Source organism: Cannabis sativa, chromosome 1 (assembly GCF_029168945.1).
Source record: "Cannabis sativa cultivar Pink pepper isolate KNU-18-1 chromosome 1, ASM2916894v1, whole genome shotgun sequence".
Lineage (NCBI taxonomy): Eukaryota > Viridiplantae > Streptophyta > Magnoliopsida > Rosales > Cannabaceae > Cannabis > Cannabis sativa.
Window position 1 is genome coordinate 31,725,269 of NC_083601.1, and position 20,406 is coordinate 31,745,674.

The 20,406-nt window shown below is 33.7% G+C and overlaps 3 protein-coding genes and 1 non-coding gene across 4 annotated transcripts; 1 reads left to right on the top strand and 3 right to left on the bottom strand.

The window, feature by feature from the left end:
* The first annotated feature begins 402 nt into the window (after positions 1 to 402).
* Positions 403 to 3,131, top strand: LOC115706002 (monocopper oxidase-like protein SKS1). The gene is made up of 9 exons (XM_030633495.2): positions 403 to 593; positions 664 to 773; positions 879 to 1,149; positions 1,247 to 1,379; positions 1,529 to 1,889; positions 1,981 to 2,349; positions 2,444 to 2,700; positions 2,804 to 2,894; positions 2,975 to 3,131. Exons 1-9 carry the CDS (start codon positions 441 to 443, stop codon positions 3,030 to 3,032), a joined length of 1,803 nt encoding a protein of 600 aa, XP_030489355.2. The 5' UTR covers positions 403 to 440; the 3' UTR covers positions 3,033 to 3,131.
* A 23-nt stretch (positions 3,132 to 3,154) lies between these two features.
* LOC115706021 (uncharacterized) lies at positions 3,155 to 4,375 on the bottom strand. The gene is made up of 4 exons (XM_030633519.2): positions 4,240 to 4,375; positions 4,020 to 4,138; positions 3,621 to 3,905; positions 3,155 to 3,510 (listed from the first exon to the last, which is right to left on the bottom strand). Exons 1-4 carry the CDS (start codon positions 4,255 to 4,257, stop codon positions 3,456 to 3,458), a joined length of 477 nt encoding a protein of 158 aa, XP_030489379.2. The 5' UTR covers positions 4,258 to 4,375; the 3' UTR covers positions 3,155 to 3,455.
* A 3,106-nt stretch (positions 4,376 to 7,481) lies between these two features.
* Positions 7,482 to 13,441, bottom strand: LOC115706012 (uncharacterized). Its single transcript, XM_030633506.2, has 4 exons — positions 12,701 to 13,441; positions 8,791 to 9,074; positions 8,359 to 8,586; positions 7,482 to 8,252 (listed from the first exon to the last, which is right to left on the bottom strand). The coding sequence occupies exons 1-4, from the start codon at positions 13,128 to 13,130 to the stop codon at positions 7,719 to 7,721; spliced, it is 1,476 nt and encodes a 491-aa protein (XP_030489366.2). The 5' UTR covers positions 13,131 to 13,441; the 3' UTR covers positions 7,482 to 7,718.
* Positions 13,442 to 17,687: 4,246 nt separating this feature from the next.
* Positions 17,688 to 17,794, bottom strand: LOC115708404 (small nucleolar RNA R71). The gene has a single exon (XR_004009906.2). It is a non-coding gene; the product is annotated as a small nucleolar RNA R71 (small nucleolar RNA).
* Between the last annotated feature and the right edge of the window lie 2,612 nt (positions 17,795 to 20,406).

A 20,406-nucleotide genomic window follows, 5' to 3' on the forward strand; every position in this document is an offset into this window, starting at 1 on the left:
AGAATTTCCGCATTTCAGGTGAATAAATAAGGGCACTGGGCCTGGCTAGCTCTTACTCAGTAACAATATTATTTTGTTCTAAAAAAAAGCTAAAAAAAAAAATAAATACATTGTACTCTTTTCCTTAAAAAAAATACATTATATTCTTTTGGATTAGATAGACTAATGTATTTTATACCATATTAGCTACTATACCTATTTTATTTTCTCTCATTTTAGAATAGTTTAAAAATATATTTTTATTCCTTAGTACAATTAATTCTGTTTTTTTTAAATAACCGATTTTTAACTTTACAATAATTCAAAAATTTTAAAAATAATATAAAATTCATAAACAAACTTTCTCTCCTAAAAAATCTGGTTAGATTTTTTTTATTTAACAGATTGTTTTGGCGTGTTAGTTTTCATTTCACCCTGAAAACTTCACGTATTGTTTGGCAATGGCATCAGGTGACGGTGGAGATAGCCTTCCACTACTATTCACTACCATTCTTCTTCTGTTATTCAGGTTCATTGTGGCTGATGAATTAGTTTTCGATTGGCATGTTGCAATCGATAACTCTATCAATCCAATCATCACCGTAGATCAACCGGTAAGAAAATATATATCATTTTTGTGAGATTAATTGCTATAGACATAATTATTTACATGTTATTTTTCAGGTTATTACCATTAATGGAATGTTTCCTGGGCCACTCATTAATGCCACTACCAATGATAACATTCATGTCAACGTGTTCAATCACTTAGATGAACCTCTACTAATGACATGGTATTAATTACTTACTGGCTTGGCTCATAATGAAAATGAAAATGTGTTAATGATGATGATGTAAAATAGAGATAATTAATTGATTATTAATTTCTTTATATATAGGAATGGGATACAACAAAGGCTGAACTCTTGGCAAGATGGGGTTTCGGGTACCAATTGTGCGATTCAACCAGGAAAGAACTGGACCTATACTTATCAATTGAAAGATCAAATAGGGAGCTTCTTTTACTTCCCTTCCACCAATTTCCACAAAGCTGGGGGTGGATTTGGCCCTATTCGAATTAATAATCGCCCAGTTATTAGTGTCCCATTTCCAAAACCAGAAGCTGATTTCGATCTTCTCATTGGTGATTGGTCCAAAAAAAGTTACAAGGTCCTCAAATTAACACAACATTTTCATTTAAATTTGTTACGAAAAAATTTATAATCTTTGCTTATTTTGAAGGCTAGTATTGTAATTTGAAACGCAGGATATTAGATCTCAGTTGAAGACATTGGAAATGGCATATTTGACTGCCCCACCTGATAGAATTTTGATGAATGGTAAAGGTCCATATATGGACCCACTTACTAAAACCCACGAGTCATTTACTGTAACGAAAGGTAAGAAACTTTCATGCATGAAGTTATCTACTGTCACATATATATATTTTTTGTGTTAATTTTATTTGGAGTTGTAAAAATTTAAATTGTTACCGAAGTCAGTTCGATAGTAGAGTTTAATTAATTAATCTCTTTTATTATTTGTTTAGGAAAAACTTACCGATTCAGAATATCAAACGTGGGAGTTGCATGGAGTTTCAACTTCAGGATCCAAAATCACACCATGCAGTTGGTTGAAACAGAGGGATCATACACCAATCAGATAATGTTGGATTCGTTGGATGTCCACGTTGGACAGTCTTACTCTGTTCTCGTCACAGCCGATCAGGATGCTTCAGATTTCTACATCGTTGCAGAGCCTAGATTTTTCTACAACGGCTCAGAATATAGCAGATATGGTGTTGCCATTCTACACTATGATAATTCTACCACACCAGCCATGGGACCTCTTCCCAATGGCCCTTATCCCTTCGATATAGAATCTTCCATAAACCAAGCTAAATCAATCAGGTATGTATTTATAAATGTTAAGTTACTAAATCTACATACATATTATTTCTTCAATATCTCATTTTGCTACTTATTACTTTATATATATTAGGTGGAATATGACCACTGGAGCAGCCAGGCCAAATCGACAAGGAAGTTTCAACGTAACACACGTGACAATTTCACAAACATTCACCTTTACAGCCTCGAAAGCTGAAATTGGTGGTGTCCCTCGTTACACGGTCAACAATGTGGCATACTTGACCCCAAAAACACCCTTGAAATTGGCCGATCACTTCTCCAACACATCTGGGGTGTTCGAGCTCGACAAATTCCCCACTAACTCCACCAACCCTGTTCCGGTAGAGGGCACATTTGTGGCAACTGGGAATCACAGAGATTGGGTAGAACTAGTGTTTGAGAATTGGTCTGATGAAATGGACTCTTGGCATTTGGATGGTTTCAGCTTTTATGTTGTTGGGTAAGTATGGTTTTGACTTATTGACTTATTACCATAAAGCTAAATACATATTTGTCTCTAAAAGTAAAATGTGTGGTTTGGTTTGGTTGGTCAGTTTTGGGATTGCTGAGTGGTCACCGGAAGTAAGATCGACCTATAACCTTTATGACCCGGTTGTTAGATCCACTGTACAACTATTTCCTTCGAGTTGGACAGCAGTTTATGTGTACCTTGACAATCCAGGAATATGGAATTTGAGGTCACAGAAGTTGAAAAATTGGTATTTGGGAGCAGAGCTTTATTTGAGAGTTTATGATGCTGATCCCAACCCAGCTAAAGAAAGGGCATCCCCAGATAATCTTCTTCGATGTGGTTAGTAATTTTAACATATTTATTCTTCAGTTTCACTTTCACTTTCAATTAAATAATTGTTATAACTCTCTTTTGATGTTTTGCTATTGGACTAATTTTGTAGGCAATTTTGAACTGCCACCTTCAGTTTTAAGCCAACCACTTAATTCTTTCTCTGGGTCACCATCTACTGCCTTCAATTTGCATAATGCATGGTAATTATTGTACAATAAATCTCATTATTATGTTTAGAAAACTGAAAGTTACAAGTTTCTAATTTTTTTTTTTTTTGCAGGTTTCACATTGTGATTATTTGTATTTCAGTGATTCTCAGTCTTTGTTCTTCAATTTAAAGTGGATCAGACAACCATTCTATTTTTGGTCTTTTTTTTTTGGGTTGAACTATTGTGTTTTATTCAATTTCATAGTAAAGTACATAGTTTAGTGGATCAGAGATACAATTCTATTTTCGGTCTTTCTTTTTTTTTTTTTGAACTATTGTGTCTCTTGTTTTATTCAATTCCATAGTAAAGTACATAGTCTAAAAAAAAAACAGAGCCTCTCTTCTCTGCTTCACTCTATTAAACAGGGTGATACTTGATTAGAGAGTGAGTGAGTGAGGGCTGTATAGTAGTAAAACTGTCAAAATGGTATATTCACATAACAAAAGAAAAAAAAAAACCAATATATAATTTATGTACATGTATACTAATACCACCATCATGGCATCATCACTTGATCCAATCCAAGAGACACATAATATATATTGCTTAGACTCACTGGCGGCTTGGGTTCACACCAACTGTTTTAAGAGTCTCTGTCTCTCTAGATCTGCAAAGGAAAAACAAACAGCCCTCTTATCAAAATTGTTTGTGAATATTGTGGGAGTAAAATAGTAAAACTAAACAGCATAGGTGTAATGAGAAATAACAACAACATACTGTGTAAAGGGGTTTGGTCGAGTAGGGTCAGGGAGAGTGGGATTGGCGTCTTGGATATGAGCCACTTTTCTTAGAAAGGACTTGTTGATGAACTTGTCAGCTGAGATAATAGCAGCATCAGGGTAGTCCACCTCAGCCACTGTCTCTCTCTTCTTCTTGCTTACATTGACAGATGGTGAATGCAACAGTTGTTGCTTTGCCGTGTGTGTTGCCATTGTCAACGCAGCCAACACCATTCCCATCACCATATAGATTGGTACAAACTCACCTTTCATTGCTAAATCCCTGCCCAATTCATTATACCACATTTCAAAGTTGGGTACTTGAGAAAAACATTGGTTTCCCAACACCATATAAATGGTTATTAGTATTACTATTATCATTATCATTTATTATTACCTGAATTTAGAGTGAGCAGCATCGTCCATGGTAGGTGTAAAAGCCTTAGATTTGGGAGCAGTGGCAGTTACAAATGAGTGGCTTGACCCCATCCGGGCAAGGATTGATCTCCAATAGTTCTACACATGAACAAAATATGTAAACAAATGAAATTAGAAAAATATAATGACCCAAATTCCAGAAAAACATTTATTTTTACATGAATGTTTCATGTACTTACAGTTGTCCTCTTAGCCATTCTGTTTGATATTTCAACTGATTTTTTTTTAATCAATATATTCAGTTATATTAAACAGTATATTTGGATATGATCGTTTATATAGGAAACTAGGAAGAGAAAATGAGATTCTGTATTTTATTTTTTTATGGTTAGATGACTGGGTAATAATAGCAATCGTTTGTGAGGACCCCATCCAATCCTCAAAGTTAGTTATGAAGAGTTTGAATCCTTGTGTATCGGATGACCATTACACTTGTTTTCTATTTGGCTTCTCCTATAATACGTTTACTTTTCCTGTTTATATATTATTATATAAAAAAAATAATTAGTTAAAGTTTATTTTTTTGGTTCAGGATAAATTTTTTTTGAGAAAAAGCGTTTTAAATCATTAAATCAAATAAGTTAGACCTCCCGGTCGTTACACAATATATTGTCAGGTAGAGAGGCAATCTGGATAGCCCCAAACACCTTATGAGCAAATGCCCATTTAGCCACATTATGAGCGGCAAAGTTACAAGTTCTGCTAACATAAGAAAAATTACAACTTATAAATAAAGGAGAAGAATTAGTACAAAAAGAGACATAGTTTTCAATAGCCCAATGAGAGTCAATCCCATTAAGTGCGTTGATAACCATCCGATATCTAAAGCAACAGACACAGCTAAGCAGCAGGCCGCAGCTTCTCCGCACAGAGCATCCGAGAAGTCTTCCCGAGCCGTCTGAACTCTAATCACACTGCCAAGATGATTCCTTGCCACAACAGCAATGCACATACTATTGAGTCCCACTTTGACATCGCAATTCAACTTAATCCACTCCGAGGAGGAGGGGACCAAGCATCGGTTAGAACAAGACTGGGACTAGGCAGCAAAGAATCATGGTAATCTGCATAAGAAGTACAAACATTGTCAATACATTTTAATATGTCAGGAGAACAGTTATTATGGACCTTCTCATTTCGCACTCTCCAAATAGTATCCACCACAATCGAGGCATACAGGAAAACATCGTTAGCTTCAATCCCTCTTTTATTTAAATCCCAGATAAACTTGACCCAGTCCCAAACACGGATGCCAGTATCACACACTGGGAAAATGCCCCAGGGAGAGGATCGCCAAAGGTGAAAAGCTAAATCACAGGATAGGAAAAGATGTTCAAAGGATTCTTCCCCCATTCCGCATAAAGGGCAGCTAGTATCCTCTATGTGGAATCTATTCCCAATAACCGCTCGAACAGGGAGGGCATTCGAAAGGATGCTCCACCACAGAACCTTGTGACGCTCTAGAATCTTGCTATTCCAGAGCTTATTCCAGAGTTTCGGAGCAACCTCACAGTGAGGAGCTCTTTCCAAAGCTTGGGCCAGATACGCCGATTTAGTGGAGAAACACCCCTTCCTCTCAAGCGTCCAAACCCATCTATCAGTACCAATCCCAGAGGGATTGCCTCCTTTCAGCATGTCTGAGACCGTTTCACAGTCAAAAATGCTTCGCAGCTTCTGAACATCCCACTTTCCATTACTCAGTATCAGGTCAGCTACATAGTTCAAGCTGGAAGGATTACCCTGGAGAGGTTGCGGGTGGAACCCTTTTCTATGCGGAATCCAGGGATCACCCCAGATCTTCGTGTTTTCCCCATTAGCGACCAACTTACAAGCTCCTTTCCTCAGAATGGATGTTGCCTTCACCACACTCTTCCAAAACCAAGAATCTGAATCTTTGTATCTGCAGTTAAGGAAATCCTTCCCTCTGAGGTATTTGGCTTTAAGAACTTGACAACACAAAGATTGGCTTCCATTCAAGATATTCCAACCCCATTTTGCCAGAAATGCCTGATTCATCTCCTTAGTTTTTCTGAATCCAAGACCCCCCAAAGATTTAGGAAGACAAAGTTTATCCCAAGCCTTAAGATGAATACCATGATTTCCTTTCTCAAAACCCCACCAAAAATCTCTAACCATTCCATCAATTTTGTTTACCATTCTAATCAAATTTATCTTGGTTCAGGATAAATTTGTCATTAAATTTTTAAGAATAAAAATTAAACTAAATAAATAAATAACATTACTGTAATGGAACATTTGGTACAAGGAATTCTGAAAAGTCTGATTCATGGGAATATTAAAGCGAAAAATATGATTGTTAATTAAATCTGTTCAAAAAAAAAAAAACTATTGTTAATTAAATTATATTAATTGGTTAAACACAAAAATCTAAAAGATTGTTATGAAAAGTTATATAAAATTATTAATATATTATAAATCTATTGTATTACTATTAAGATTGAAGGATTGAATCATTTTCAAAAAGAAAAAGAAAAAGATTGATGAGAATATTTGGAACCCATTTTTTTTTAAGGATTTAAGATTACTTTCTTAAATAATTCTTCCAGACTTAGAATAATAAAACTCTATACCAAACATAAAACATAAGGATGTGAAAGATCGTTTCGAAAAAAAATGTGAAAGATTGCCATTTTTATAAAAATATTACATTAGACCAAATAGCTCCTAGTGGGAAAAAATATTCTTTAATTTCTTCATAATACATGTGGCCCACAGAATAATTTGATTTTATTGCAAAATTTAAATAAATAAATATAAAGAAATGACTACCTTATACTATACTATTGAAGAAAGTTTAAATATCTTAAAATTTAATATTAAGTCTCACACATTTTGATTTAATAAATAACATAACAAATCATTAAGCATTCACAATGTATCATATTAATATGATTTTGGCCACCTTAAAACACCTAATAGAAATGCTGATAACATTAATATTAGAATATGTTCGGTTCCAATCAAATTTAAGTCACTGCCAGAGACGACGCAGTAATGAAAGTGTGGGGACTATAACCCCAGTAAAAAAAAATTAATGTTAAACAAAGATTAAATATCTTTTATTTAATTAAATAATTATACAACAAAATAGTAGAAAATCCCACAAAATAATTATAATTTTAATGTAAAGTAAATAATAAATATTTTTATAATAATTAAGCCCCCAGATCAAAAATTCTAGATCAGGTCACTGCTCAATATAAATAAAATGCTATATTCTTGAATGATATTTTTAGTAACTTCGGTGACAATTCCATCCTAAAATTATTTTGAATGAGATCAAATGAGATTTTTATCTACTCACAAAGGAGAACACAAATCTTGAAAAACATATCCTGTTGTTATAAATATTTGAACACTTATTTTCGAGCAATAATTAAATGATAATTAGTCAGCTTAATTAAAAGTAATATGTATTTTTCATATTTTGTGAGGCAAAATATTCTTTTACATGTTTCTTAAATATACAAACCACATGAAAATAGGACCAGGCATTGACTTAACATCTACTTTTCATTGCTAACCTTTTATTTCTAAACTCTCTATAACACATGAACAATCTTCACTAATAAAAATTCCCTCCATCCAAAACAATCAAAAATAATAAAATAGAGAAGACAGTACTTAATAATTAATATCAAACCCAGTTGCTAGAGAGAGCAAAATCATGGAACCTAAACGAGAGCTCCCCGGCTGTGTCACGAATGAGTCTTTGCTCAGTAGTCCTATTACTACTGGCTCCACCACCATCTTGAGTATCAGAAGGCAAAGGTAGTACTTGCCTGTCGCTTGGCTGGCGCACTAGTTGAACCTCAGGGGGTAATGGCATGGCGGGTGGTGGTGAAGATGGAGCTCTTAGCCGGGTCTGGTTTATGCTTGCAGCTGCAGCTGCAGCTGATACTAATGCCCTGTCCCATAAGAAGACATGTATGAAGATAGGAACCTTGGCGTGTCGATGTAATGACAGCTTTTGGCTGAGTGAGACCGTATCAAAGCATCGCATTGCTCCTGTTGACGAAACCATCCAAGGAAGGACCTTTTGGTTGGATACTCTTGACACGACCAGCAGCCTAGATGTCTCCACTCCTTCTCTGTATAAATCTCTCAGCCCTGATCGGCTTGAGGGTACGTTCTCATTGCCTTCCATGACTGATGACACGTAAATAAATCCCTGTAATCAATCACAAGAAGATGATGAAATGAGCAAGACAATGATTTGGTGTACTCTGTACTCATGAGTTGTATGAAAAGAATATTGTATAGAATATATATAATACCTCTTCAGTGCGGCTGATTGCAAATCCAAGTTTGGTATCGTCTTCTTGTATCTTTATTTCAATGGCGATTTCTCCTCCTAAGGGGGCATACCATAGACGAACAGCTCGAACAACACCTATGTCAACCCCATGGTAATCCTCAAAACCGTATAAACTTGCATTAGCAAGGGTCGCCAGATCGGATAATGACCCTGCATTCACAGTGGAAGAAGCCGTCTCTCCTGATATCTGTTACGTTGGCACTTATTATTAGCCTTAGCCTACTTAAGATACCATTCAGGATTTTTCCAAGCACTAACTTTGAACCCAATCTCTTTTAGTTTTTCTATATTTTGGAATGAGTGCTCGTTTGAACAAGTGAGTTTTGATACATGGTGACAATAAAATGACATGATTCATAGTATGTGGATTAATGCGTTGATGAAGTTTTACCTTAGTGAGGAGGGATTCGGTCTGTATGTTCATGAAGACAACAGGGACTCCAGAGGCCTGAGAAGCATTAAGCCAAGCATTTGCCCTGGCAAGAGTGTCCTCAAGGTCATTGTAGCGAGAAGCAACTCGATCAGAAGCTTTGGGAAGAAGAAGAAGAGAAAAGAAGGAGCTAGAGTTGGGAACCGATAGTAACTCCTGCATCCTTCTCTCCCATGGATAGGAAACATAACCATCTTGTAGTCGAGTTCTAGATAAAGCACTAACCATCCTAGCACTCCTTGAAGCTACAAATAATCAAATACATATCAAAATATTATTTCACACCTGATTTAATCCATCTGAACATGTTTGTTTCTATGATCAATATTATATATATGATCATTTTTTAAATTGGATATATATTTATTGTATATGTATGCAGTGGTCTATGGGGCAACATTTTAAATATAATTATGTAATTTGTTTGTAATGTATGAAACCTTTAGTACATTTGAACAGTTTTCAATATCTCTCCTCAAGTTTATTTGATACTTCCAAATTAAAAAAAAAATAGTCTATATAAATCTAAATAAATACTATGGGAATGTGTATAAAATCTCAGGTAATGGAGATGATCAGAAGCAAACAAAATAGAACAAATAATTTAACAAACAAAAATCCCGAGTGTGACATGACTGACATGCATGCTTTTGTTACAGGGCTGCTTTTGTTGGCTACATTTAAAGTGGTTCTGCTTCAAATTGCAGACACGTTATAGGTTTTAGGATTTTAGTAATTTTAATCCAAAATAAGGTGATATTATAATATAAGAATGATTGTGGTCAAAGTGGGCCAACCATACACTTTTTTGACAATGTCCATAGACTAACAGCAGTAAAAAGTCAATACGACTCTTCTCATTTGGTTCACACGGATAATATAAGGTTATATAGTATTTTTTGTTTCTTCATCTCTATATTATTGTCCCCTTAAATTTTCCATTTTTCAAACTATTTACTTATTATAAATTAATTATTTAGTAAAATTTTGTTATATATTAAGTGACAAACAAAATGGTAATATAACTATTTAGACCATTATTATGTTAGCATTACATGTATATAATTTAAAATTAAATATATATATTTTTAAATGATTGTTAAACTAAAAATCAGTTAATATTTAAAATAATTAGGTAAAATTAAATTTTTAATTTTTTTTTCACATTAATTATACACGTGTCATTAACGTGACAATTGTTTAAGTAACCATGTTATCATTATGTTTGTCACATACAACAAAACTTGATAAAATATAAATAGTTTGGAGATCATTTTTAATAAATTAAAAAAAATTATAGAATAAAATAATGTATAAATCATAGTTGGCAAAAATACTAAATAGGCATAGAGTGCTACCTATGCTAACAATCCCATTTGCAACTTAGTACTTAGAAAATAATTAAGTTGAGGAAACATAAACAAAAAAGACACCTCATTCAAAATAAATGTTTATAAAATGACAAAACTAAAAGAAAAGAATAAACATGTACAAAACAAAACGCTACGAAATCCATGCTAAAATGTCAACAAAAGATTCCCAAGCTCCCAACTACATGGCTTTAGCCTTTAGGTCTCAATCAAAGTCTTAACCTCCCAATAAAAAAAAAGAGTATGTATATTTACAGAGTAATATAATCTTGGAATATTATATGGTGTAACCCTAAAAGAGGTTTACAAATACATCCTTTCATATTGTTGACATTTGGACAGTTTTAATCATGCTTTTTTGAATGACAATGTAAAACATTTTTATTTAAGATATTTGATAAATTTTAAAAAATTCAAAATATTTAACGAATCAAAAATAAAGTTTAAATAATTGATTAATGTGTATTTTTTTTTATTTTTATTTTATACATGTGAAATAAACTCTTAATTTGAACTCTTGTAAATCATTTTAAATTTTTTAAAATATCTTAATAACTAAATATATATCATTATATATATAATAAAAATTAAGATTACAACTATTGGAATATTAAAACACAAAAGGACCCTTTTTTTAAGGTGCACCTTACAGCCCTAAAATCTTTATTAAAAACAAATTTAGCCCCTACACATAAATTCTAATTCGGTCATTGCCCCAAAAATATTTAGTTTCAAACAATAAATTTTTAGGGAGGACTCATTATTTCTACTAAAAATAAAATATTGTAAAAATTTTACAATGCATCTCTTAAATATAAGTGCACCAATAGAGTCCCTTTAGTGTTTTCGATATCCACAAAACTTTAGTTTTAATTTTTAAAATTTAGTCCCTACAAATAAATTCTAATTTGTTCATTGTCAAAAAATATATAGGTTCAAACAATTGTTTATAGACGACAAATACATTAAATATATCTATTGAATATAAAATATAAGAAAATTCTACAATACATCCCCTTAAAATATATTTCGGTATCTAAAAAATTACTTAGTTTAATTTTTTTTTTATAGTCGTATACATTATAATTATTTAAGACATCTGACAAAATTTTGAGAAATTCAAAAAAAATTAACACGTAAAAATAGTGTTCGAAGAGTTTGTTAGACGCGTGACTTTTGTATTTTATACGTGCGTGAAATAGACGGTTTAAACATTAATTTCTATATTGTAAATTATTCTAAAATTTTCAAAATTTTGCAGAATGTCTTAAATAACTATAACGTACATGACTATAAAAAATTTATAGTAAAATTTTTTTTAGATACCAAAATAATTAAGGATTACATCAATACACCCAATTTGATGAGGTGTATTGTAGTAGCCCCTAAAATATATTGTGGAAATTTTATGGCGGAGGAGTACCAATTAATGTATTGTTTTTAATATTAGATAATTTTAATGGATATCCTATTTTTTTTAGAGATCCCGTAAATTTTTGAGAATTTCAAAATAATCTAATACATTGAGAATAATTTCAATAGTTTAAATAATTTGCTGAAAGCATTCTTCGCCCAAAATAGACAATTTAAACTCTACTTTCTTTTGATTTCAAAAAAAAAAAAAAGAAATAATAAGAAAAAAAATTACTTTCTATTATAAGTTGTACCAAATTTCTTAAAAATTTACAAAATATCTTCACTAATTAAATTATAGATCATCATTAAAAAAACAATAAGATTATAATTTTTTTTACATATCAAAAAATAGCAAGGGATATATTTTTATTGGGGATACACATTTTTCTCATAGGAATGTTAAATGGGATGGGGGCGGAGACGACACTCCCCGTCCCGACGGGAAGCCGTTTGATATTTTATTTTATGTTTCTAATAATAATTTATAATTTATGTTTATATTTTACTAGTATATTAGTACAATGAATTTTAAGTTGGTTTTAGATAATAATTAGTTTATTGAATAATAATTAATGTGTAATATTTTAATTTTTATGTAGTTATATTTAAATTTTTATTATAAATTTTATTTTATTATTAGAGGATTTCTAGTTCTATCCTGCCCCACCCATTCTCGATAGGAAGTAAACGTGAATAAAAATTAAAATTCTTAACGAAAATGGAGATGGAGATGGGATAGGAGAGTACTCTAGGCCAATTCTCCTTCCCGTATCCATCTCTAATTTTGTACCATTTATATTATATGCTGGACCCACAAGTGAGATTATCTCAAATTAATTAATTCTGAAATTAATACATTAGCATTTATTTAACCATAGCAAGAAAGAGAACTCTAAGTCTTAAATTAATTAATTGATTAATTATAACGAAAATGACGAAATAATTAAATCTCCATATAGAACAGAAAAAAAAAAGAGTAAAATATAAACGAAAATCTTCTCAAGCGTGTGAACATAAACAAAAACTCGTGCGAGTGAATTTAAAGAAAGCTGAAATGGCAAAGAAAGTCAAAGAAAGACACTCACCCTGAATTTCGAAGCATTCGGACTCGGTCCGATCCGAGAACCCGACTGTGTAATTCGGATCATCGATGGACCTAAGCATGTACTGCTTCTTGCCGGCCGATTCGTTGGGAACGATACAAGCTTGTAGCTCAGTGAACTCATCCCGGCCACGGCGAACTCGTACATGAATTGAAGTATCTTTCGCCCTAAAAGAGTTGTGGAGAATCTTCTGGACTCCACTCCGACCATTCTTGAAGGGGGCTTTTACGGTGATTGAGGTTCCGATTCGAAGCTCCTCAACTATGTCGCCGGTCTGGAGCATATCATCGGTCCATTCATCGGCCTTGGAGGTCCCTTTGAGGCACTCGATCGATAACACCGTCGGTGATTTTGAGTCTCTGTTTGGTGAGTCTGATGATGATGAGTTGGTCTGCGATCGATCCATGGTCATTTTGGAACTCTGCAATTACACATCTATATACATATAAATACTGTACATATATACATGAAAATGAAAGAAAAGGTATATATATATATAGTATATAGATATAGTACTGTTATATGTTGAAGGCAGGGGACTATTTTATTCTACAATTCTAGAGAGAGAAATGTGAAAGGGTTTAGCCAAGATAGAGAGAGAGAGAAATATTTCAAAGGTTGGGTGGGTATAACATTCTCATTGTTACAGAGAAAGTCAACATTTTTTAATAGATTGTAATTTCTCAAGCTCTCTAAATCATTAGAGCATTCCTATTAGACATTTATGTGATTAACATTATACACTTATTGTTTTTATAATTGGTTAAGGATATATTTTAAAGATTATTATATTAAATTATAAGTTAATTAAGATTTTTGCTTATATATACCAAATTATGACTCCTGAAACTTTGACATATGGTTGAATTTAAGGACTTTTATCCAATTTTAGCATAAAAATCTAGCATAGATGAAAGTTCACGGCGCATGATTTAATACATGTAAAAGTTCGAGAGGCATGATTTGAAAGATATCAAAGTTTAGGGAGCATGGTTTTATACATAAACAATTAGGGACGAACCCACTAGCAACAATGTGGGGGCTATAGCCCCACTAACAAAAATATTGTCTTTTAAAAAATTAAATGTAATTTTTTTAATTTGATAATTATAAACCAAAATAATAAAAAAGCCCCCACAAAATTAAATAAATCTAGTAAGAGTAATTATAATACATGTATAAATATTTTTTAATGATAAATAAATCCCCACAAAGTAAAAATTCTGGCTCCATTACTGTAAACAATCACTGAAATAGTAAAATTGAATGAAATTAGACAAAAGTCCTTAAATCCAACAATCTCAATAGTTCAGAGGGTATTTTTAACGACCTTAAAAGTCCAGGAGACATGATTTTGTACATGTTAAAGTTCAGGGGACAAAAATCATAATTAACCTAAATTATATGATATTCAATACTTAATTATAATAACGCGTAAAAAAATGTTGCACACTAATAATACTCTTTAGCATTTTTTTTAAATATATATTTTTGAGCATATTGATTTGGTAAGTATCAAAGTTAGCCATGTAGCTCATTGTATGTGGTTAGCAATTTTTAACATTATTTATTAAAGGTGTTTATTATGTTATTACTAATGTATTTGATTTTGATCCTCTATATCTTGACATCTAAAATTTATTATTACAGACAAATTGTCTTTAATTGCATGAGTTTTAAATTTAAATTTAATTATTTAATTACATATAATAAATTATTTAATTAAATTTATAAAATTGTATTAATTAAATTTAATATCAGAAAATAAAATATGTATAATTAAAAAATAAAGTACCAAATGAATATTATTATAAACACAGAATACTAAATTTGTTTTTCGATAAAACACAAGATACTAATAAGTATGTTCTCTTTATAATCAAAATATATTTGACTTAATGATGAATTACATCAATAAATGAATGCTACATTTTGTGAAGTTTGGCACTTTAAAGTAACCTTCAACGATTTTAGTTCTATTAGTTTGTGTAACCTCAACTACAAGATTATTGCTAAGTTGTTGGCTAATGGGTTGCGAGGGACTTTGTCTAAAATCATCTCTCCAAACCAGTTGGCATTTGTAAAAGGGCAATGATTACAGAAAACTCAATTATTACTCAAGAGATTATGCATGAGATGCAAAGAAAATAGGGAAGGATGTTTTTGTTGGAATCAAATGTGATATGTCTAGGGTTTATGATAGAATTGAGTGGAATTTTTTTAAGAAGGCTATGCAAGCGTTTGGGTTTTGTGATAGCGTTATAAGCCTCATTTTGAAGTGTGTTAGCTCGGTGAGCTATCAGGATTTGTTGAATGGTGGCCCATCGAAAGCTTTCAAGCTGTCCAGAGGGCTGAGGCAAAGGGACCCCTCTCGCCATATTTGCTTATCCTTTGTTCTTTCATGATTGCTAGATCTTAAAGAAACGCAAGGAAGCATACAAGAGATCAAGGTCTCAAGAGGTGGGCTTCCGTTGGATTAAGATCCATTAGAGGAGTGAAAAGAGTGTGCAATTTGATGCATAAGAATGGATTTGAATTGGATTTATATATGAGAAACATGATATTACTTACGGGTGTTCATCAAACCGCTCAAACCGCCTGCACCACTAAAAAAATACAGTTTAAATTTTTTTGCGGTGTGGTTGCGGTTTGAATTTTTTCTAAACCGCGCGGTGCGATTTGCGGTTTTGAATTATTAATATGCGGTTCAAACCGCACCGCACCGCACATTATAAAATATACCAATTTTTATATTTATTTAGGTCCAATATGTGAATGTCCAACCCAAAGCCCACTAATTATTGTATTATTGAAACTGAATTTTTTGTTCATATTTATTTTCAAGTCTTATGGTATTTTTGACAAGTGTTCCTCAAACTTTGTTGTATTTGTGATAGTTTAATTATTGGTGATAGTCCAAACCTCAGAAATCGCAAAAACCGCACCGCACCACACCATTTTTTGCGGTGTGGTTTTTGCGGTTTTTAAGTTTCGTGGTGCGGGTGCGGCTTGAAAAATTAGAAAAACTACATGTGGGGGTTGGTTTGAAAAAATAGTCAAAAACCTGTTAGGCTAAAATTAGTCTAAGTTTCGGGTCATATTTTCAGTTAGTTTTCACTCTTGTTTCTAGTTTTAGGGCTATTTTACGCTTGATTCTTTTGTTTCAGGTCCTTGGGTGTTTAAAGAAAGTATGTACAAGAATTGAGGAAAAGTGGTGAAAGAATCGAGAAGAAAAACCAAAGTTTGTGTCGCTGCCTGTTCCAGTCGCGACTGGGAACATGCCAGTCGCGACGGGAACTGGCAGAGAGGATCTCGAAGTTTCAAAGTTTAACCCCGTCGCGACGGGGGCTTTGCCAATCGCGACGGGGACCCCAGTGACGGGATTTTTGGGCAGTTTCGTAATTTCACGAATTTTAAAGATGAGAATTGGTTTAAATAGTGAGGGTTCGTGAAAATTAGGGATTATTCAGAATTAGAACCCTAGAAACAAAGAAGGAGGCTAGAAGAGCGGCTTGTGGCGACCCGAATCAATTGCTTCAACTAGTTCTTTCTCTTCTCTTTAATTTTTCTATGTTCTTTTCTATTTCAATGTTAATTATGGATTTGATTATGGATGTTTTGAACTAAACTCCTATTTAGGGAGAACGATGAATGTTGTTTAAGTTTTTCTTAGTTAATGATTAATTGCCATTCCTCCATCTTGATTGTGAACACTATTCATATTTGTGTTTAATTTCCATGTGCAAGATTGATCACCTTTTACATGTTTTATGATCTCAATTCGAAATCTGAAAAGTGAGAATTGAGAATGCTAAAATTGGATTGTCTAGGTTTTGATGTGAAACGAAAGTATTTACATAGCCTTTGTGACATTTAGATTATTGCTTAATGCTGATTTCATGTTAGTTTAATTAAGAGATTAATTAGAGAGCATGAGATTTAGAACCTAGAAGATCTGAAAAGAGCTAGGTTAATTTATAATCTGTCATTCACTTCAAGAGAAGGCTAGCAATTAGACATTAACATTGGTAACTTAACAACATGATTCGTCTCCCTATTCTCTCATCTTGATTAATATTCACTTGTTTCTTTAAGTTTCTTGAATTTCTTTCTTCCTTTTTCAATCATAAATACTTTTAATTTGCCAAATAGAATTATAAGTATAGTTTAGTAGTAATTAATCCAATTCCCTGTGGTTCGACCTCACTTGCGTGAGTATACTACTTGATTGCGTGCACTTGCGTAGTGATCATAAATTTAGCAACAAGTTTTTGGCGCCGTTGCCGGGGAATTGTATAAAGATTAATATTACCCAAAATTATACTAACTTCTACTTTGGTTTATTTTTCTTGCTAATTACTAATCTTTTTCTTGCAATATTTTCTTTATCTATTTCAGGAATCCTAGTGTATGCGCCGTCAAGGACAAGCAGTCATATTACCAGTTGATCCTGAAATCGAGAAAACTTGTAGGAGAAACCGAAAGAACAAGAGGCAAGAAAGAGTTTCAGCAATTGCTGAAACAACAGAAATCATGGCTGCTAATGTGAATGCGAATGTTGTAAATAACGGCAATAATGGTGGTGCCGTGGAAGACCAAGCTAATGGCCGTAGCTTGAGAGATTACATTCTCCCTACTCTGACGGGAGTGCAGTCATGTATCAGGCCACCGACAGTGGATGCGAATAACTTTGAGATCAAACCTGCCATACTTCAAATGGTGCAGTCTTTAGTTCAGTTTGGTGGCCTCCCTTCTGAAGATCCTAATTTGCGTCTCTCGAACTTCATGGAACTTTGTGAGACTTTTAAAGTCAATGGAGTTAGTGATGATGCCATTCGTTTGAGACTGTTTCCATTCTCACTTAGAGAAAGAGCCAAGAGTTGGTTAATCTCCTTGCCACCAAATTCCATAGCAACATGACTTAGCAACTAAATTTCTGTCTAAGTTCTTTCCCCCAGCAAAGTCTGCTAAGCTGCGAGGAGAGATCAACAATTTCTGTCAACAAGAGAATGAGTCTCTCTATGAGTCTTGGGAGAGGTTCAAGGACTTAATCAGAAAGTGTCCTCATCATGGTATTGAGAAGTGGATGCTGGTTCATAATTTCTATAACGGGTTGGTTGGTAACACTAGAACTCTAATAGATGCAGCAGCTGGCGGAGCCTTTATGAGAAAGAGTGCTAATGAGGCGTATGATCTATTGGAGGAGATGGCTCTAAACAACCAGCAGTGGCCAACTGAAAGGAGTCAATCTAAGAAGGTAGCTGGTGTGTTAGAGGTTGATGCCATTACAAAGCTGACAGCTCAGGTTGAGGCCCTAACAAAGCTGATCGCAGTGCAAGCCAAACAAGCTCAAGTGGTTTGTGAGATATGTGGAGGTCCCCATCACTTTTCTGAGTGTCAGGCAGATGTGGATGATTTGCCAATGGATCAAGCAAAAGCCATTGGAAACTATTCCCAAAACAATAATTATGGGCACAACCAACAGGGGTTCTACCAGCAGAGAAACCAACCCCAACAAAACCAACAACAGCTGCAACAACAAAGTTCTAGTGGAGGCTCCACTATCCAAGCTGATTTATTGCTCCAATTCATGATGGAAACTAGAGCCTCTATTAAAACTCTAGAAACTCAAATGGAACAATTGGCTACTCAAGTGGAAAAACAAGCTCAAGGAAATTCGCCTAGCACTAATGATGCAAAAGGAAGAGAACAATGTAAAGCAATTTCCTTAAGGAGTGGAAAGAAATATGATGGGCCTGAGATGATACAACCAGTGGATGAAGAGATTAAAGATCAAACAGCACCAACTCAAGCATCATCAGATAAGAAGATTACTGATAGTCCAGCACCACCACAACAGTCTCCACCAATCAATATTGGTCATCATGTGAAAATACCCTATCCTCAAAGACTCCGAAAGACCAATCTAGACAAGCAGTTCATAAAATTTCTAGAGGTCTTCAAAAGATTACACATCAACATTCCTTTTGCCGAAGCCTTGGAACAAATGCCCCGTTATGTGAAGTTCATGAAGGAGATATTGTCTAAGAAGAGAAAATTGGAGGACTATGAAACAGTGGCATTAACTGAGGAGTGTAGCGCCATTTTGCAAAAGAAACTACCGCCCAAGCTTAAAGATCCGGGTAGTTTTAATATTCCATGCTCTATAGGAGGTTCGGTGGAAACTAAAGCTCTATGTGATCTGGGAGCAAGCATTAATCTAATGCCCTTGTCTGTCTTCAAAAGGCTAGGATTGGGAAAAGCAAAGCCCACAACAGTGACTTTACAACTAGCGGATCGTTCTTTGACTCATCCTCGTGGGATAATTGAAGATGTACTGGTGAAGGTTGGTAAGTTTATCTTCCCTACTGATTTCCTAATTCTTGATATGGAGGAAGATTCAACTATTCCCATTATTTTGGGAAGACCATTCTTAGCCACATGCCGAGCATTAATAGATGTTCAAAAGGGAGAGTTAAAGTTGAGAGTGCAAGATGAAGAGGTCAATTTTAATGTTTTTGCCCCAACCGACATTCCTACCTGTTGCAAGATTGAGATGGTGAAGGGTTCTTTTGTTAAAGCTGATAAGAAGAAAGCAAAGCCTAAAGAGCGACTTTGAACGATTCGGCGTCATTGGAAAAGATTGATGTGTGGTAGTTCTGAAGGTGAGCTTACTCTTGTGCGAAACTCTGAAATCAACACGATTGGTGGTAAATTTTCTTCATTTAGTACGAGGGCTCTTTTGGATGAAAAGGGTCCGCCCAACCCCTTCTGATGGGGGTTCAGGTAAGTCCTTCTCACCTTGAGTATAATAGCACATTGGGGACAATGTCATATTTAGTTTGGGGGGAGAGACTTAAAATTTTTAAATTCTGCACTTTAATTTCTGCATTTTAATTATCTATTTTAGTTTTTTTTTTTATTTTAGTTAAGGAATGGCAATAAGCTTGACGATAGTTGTATACTGCTGATTAGTGTGATGTGATATGAAATTATAAAATAACTGTGTGCTTGATTCTGCTAACTCTTTGGATTAGTTTGGATGCTTAGGAACCTGTGTTTATCTGTAAATACTCAATCTGTGAAAATTGTTATAATTGTTTTACGATGGGTTGTGGTAAGATTGACAGGATAGCTTAGAACTTGCATGCTTATTCTCTTGAGACGAAATCCTTGATAGTGTTCAATTGGAATATGATTTAGGCATTTGTTGGATAGTTTGAGCCTTTCAAGCCTACCGTAATAAGATGTATCCATAGTTAACCTTTTGAGCCTAAACCTATTATGTTTTTCACCCATCGAAAAAATTTGTTACCACACTATTAATTTTTTCTTCACCCTGTTATCCATGATATCATAAGTTACATAATTAGTTTGGGGGAGGAGAAACATTTAGTGTGAGGAAATAGTGAGAGTGAGAAAAACTTGTAAGATTGAGAAGAGGAAAATTGTGTAATTCAATGTCACTGAAAAAAAAAATGAAATATGATGAAAAGAAAAACACAATAAAAAAAGTAAAAATATGTGTGAAAGAAAAAAAAAGAAAAAATTTTTAGTGATGTTGAAAAATAATAGAGATGTCTTCTATCAATCTTGGTAAATTCGGGAATATTATGGGATCTTAGAAAAAGGAAAGTAAGAAGCGTATGGGTTCTGTTTGTGTGCTTATGATATCTTGAGCCAAAATT

Coding starts and splice junctions, on each gene's coding strand:
- LOC115706002 (XM_030633495.2), top strand. CDS start 441: ATGGCATCAGGTGACGGTGGAGATAGCCTTCCACTACTATTCACTACC. Junction 594..663: donor TCATCACCGTAGATCAACCG/GTAAGAAAATAT, acceptor GTTATTTTTCAG/GTTATTACCATTAATGGAAT. Junction 2,895..2,974: donor TTCAATTTGCATAATGCATG/GTAATTATTGTA, acceptor TTTTTTTTGCAG/GTTTCACATTGTGATTATTT.
- LOC115706021 (XM_030633519.2), bottom strand. Junction 3,906..4,019: donor GCTGCTCACTCTAAATTCAG/GTAATAATAAAT, acceptor TGAATTGGGCAG/GGATTTAGCAATGAAAGGTG. Junction 3,511..3,620: donor CGACCAAACCCCTTTACACA/GTATGTTGTTGT, acceptor TTTCCTTTGCAG/ATCTAGAGAGACAGAGACTC.
- LOC115706012 (XM_030633506.2), bottom strand. CDS start 13,130: ATGACCATGGATCGATCGCAGACCAACTCATCATCATCAGACTCACCA. Junction 9,075..12,700: donor CGAATGCTTCGAAATTCAGG/GTGAGTGTCTTT, acceptor GATTATTTGTAG/CTTCAAGGAGTGCTAGGATG. Junction 8,253..8,358: donor CAATCAGCCGCACTGAAGAG/GTATTATATATA, acceptor GATTGATTACAG/GGATTTATTTACGTGTCATC.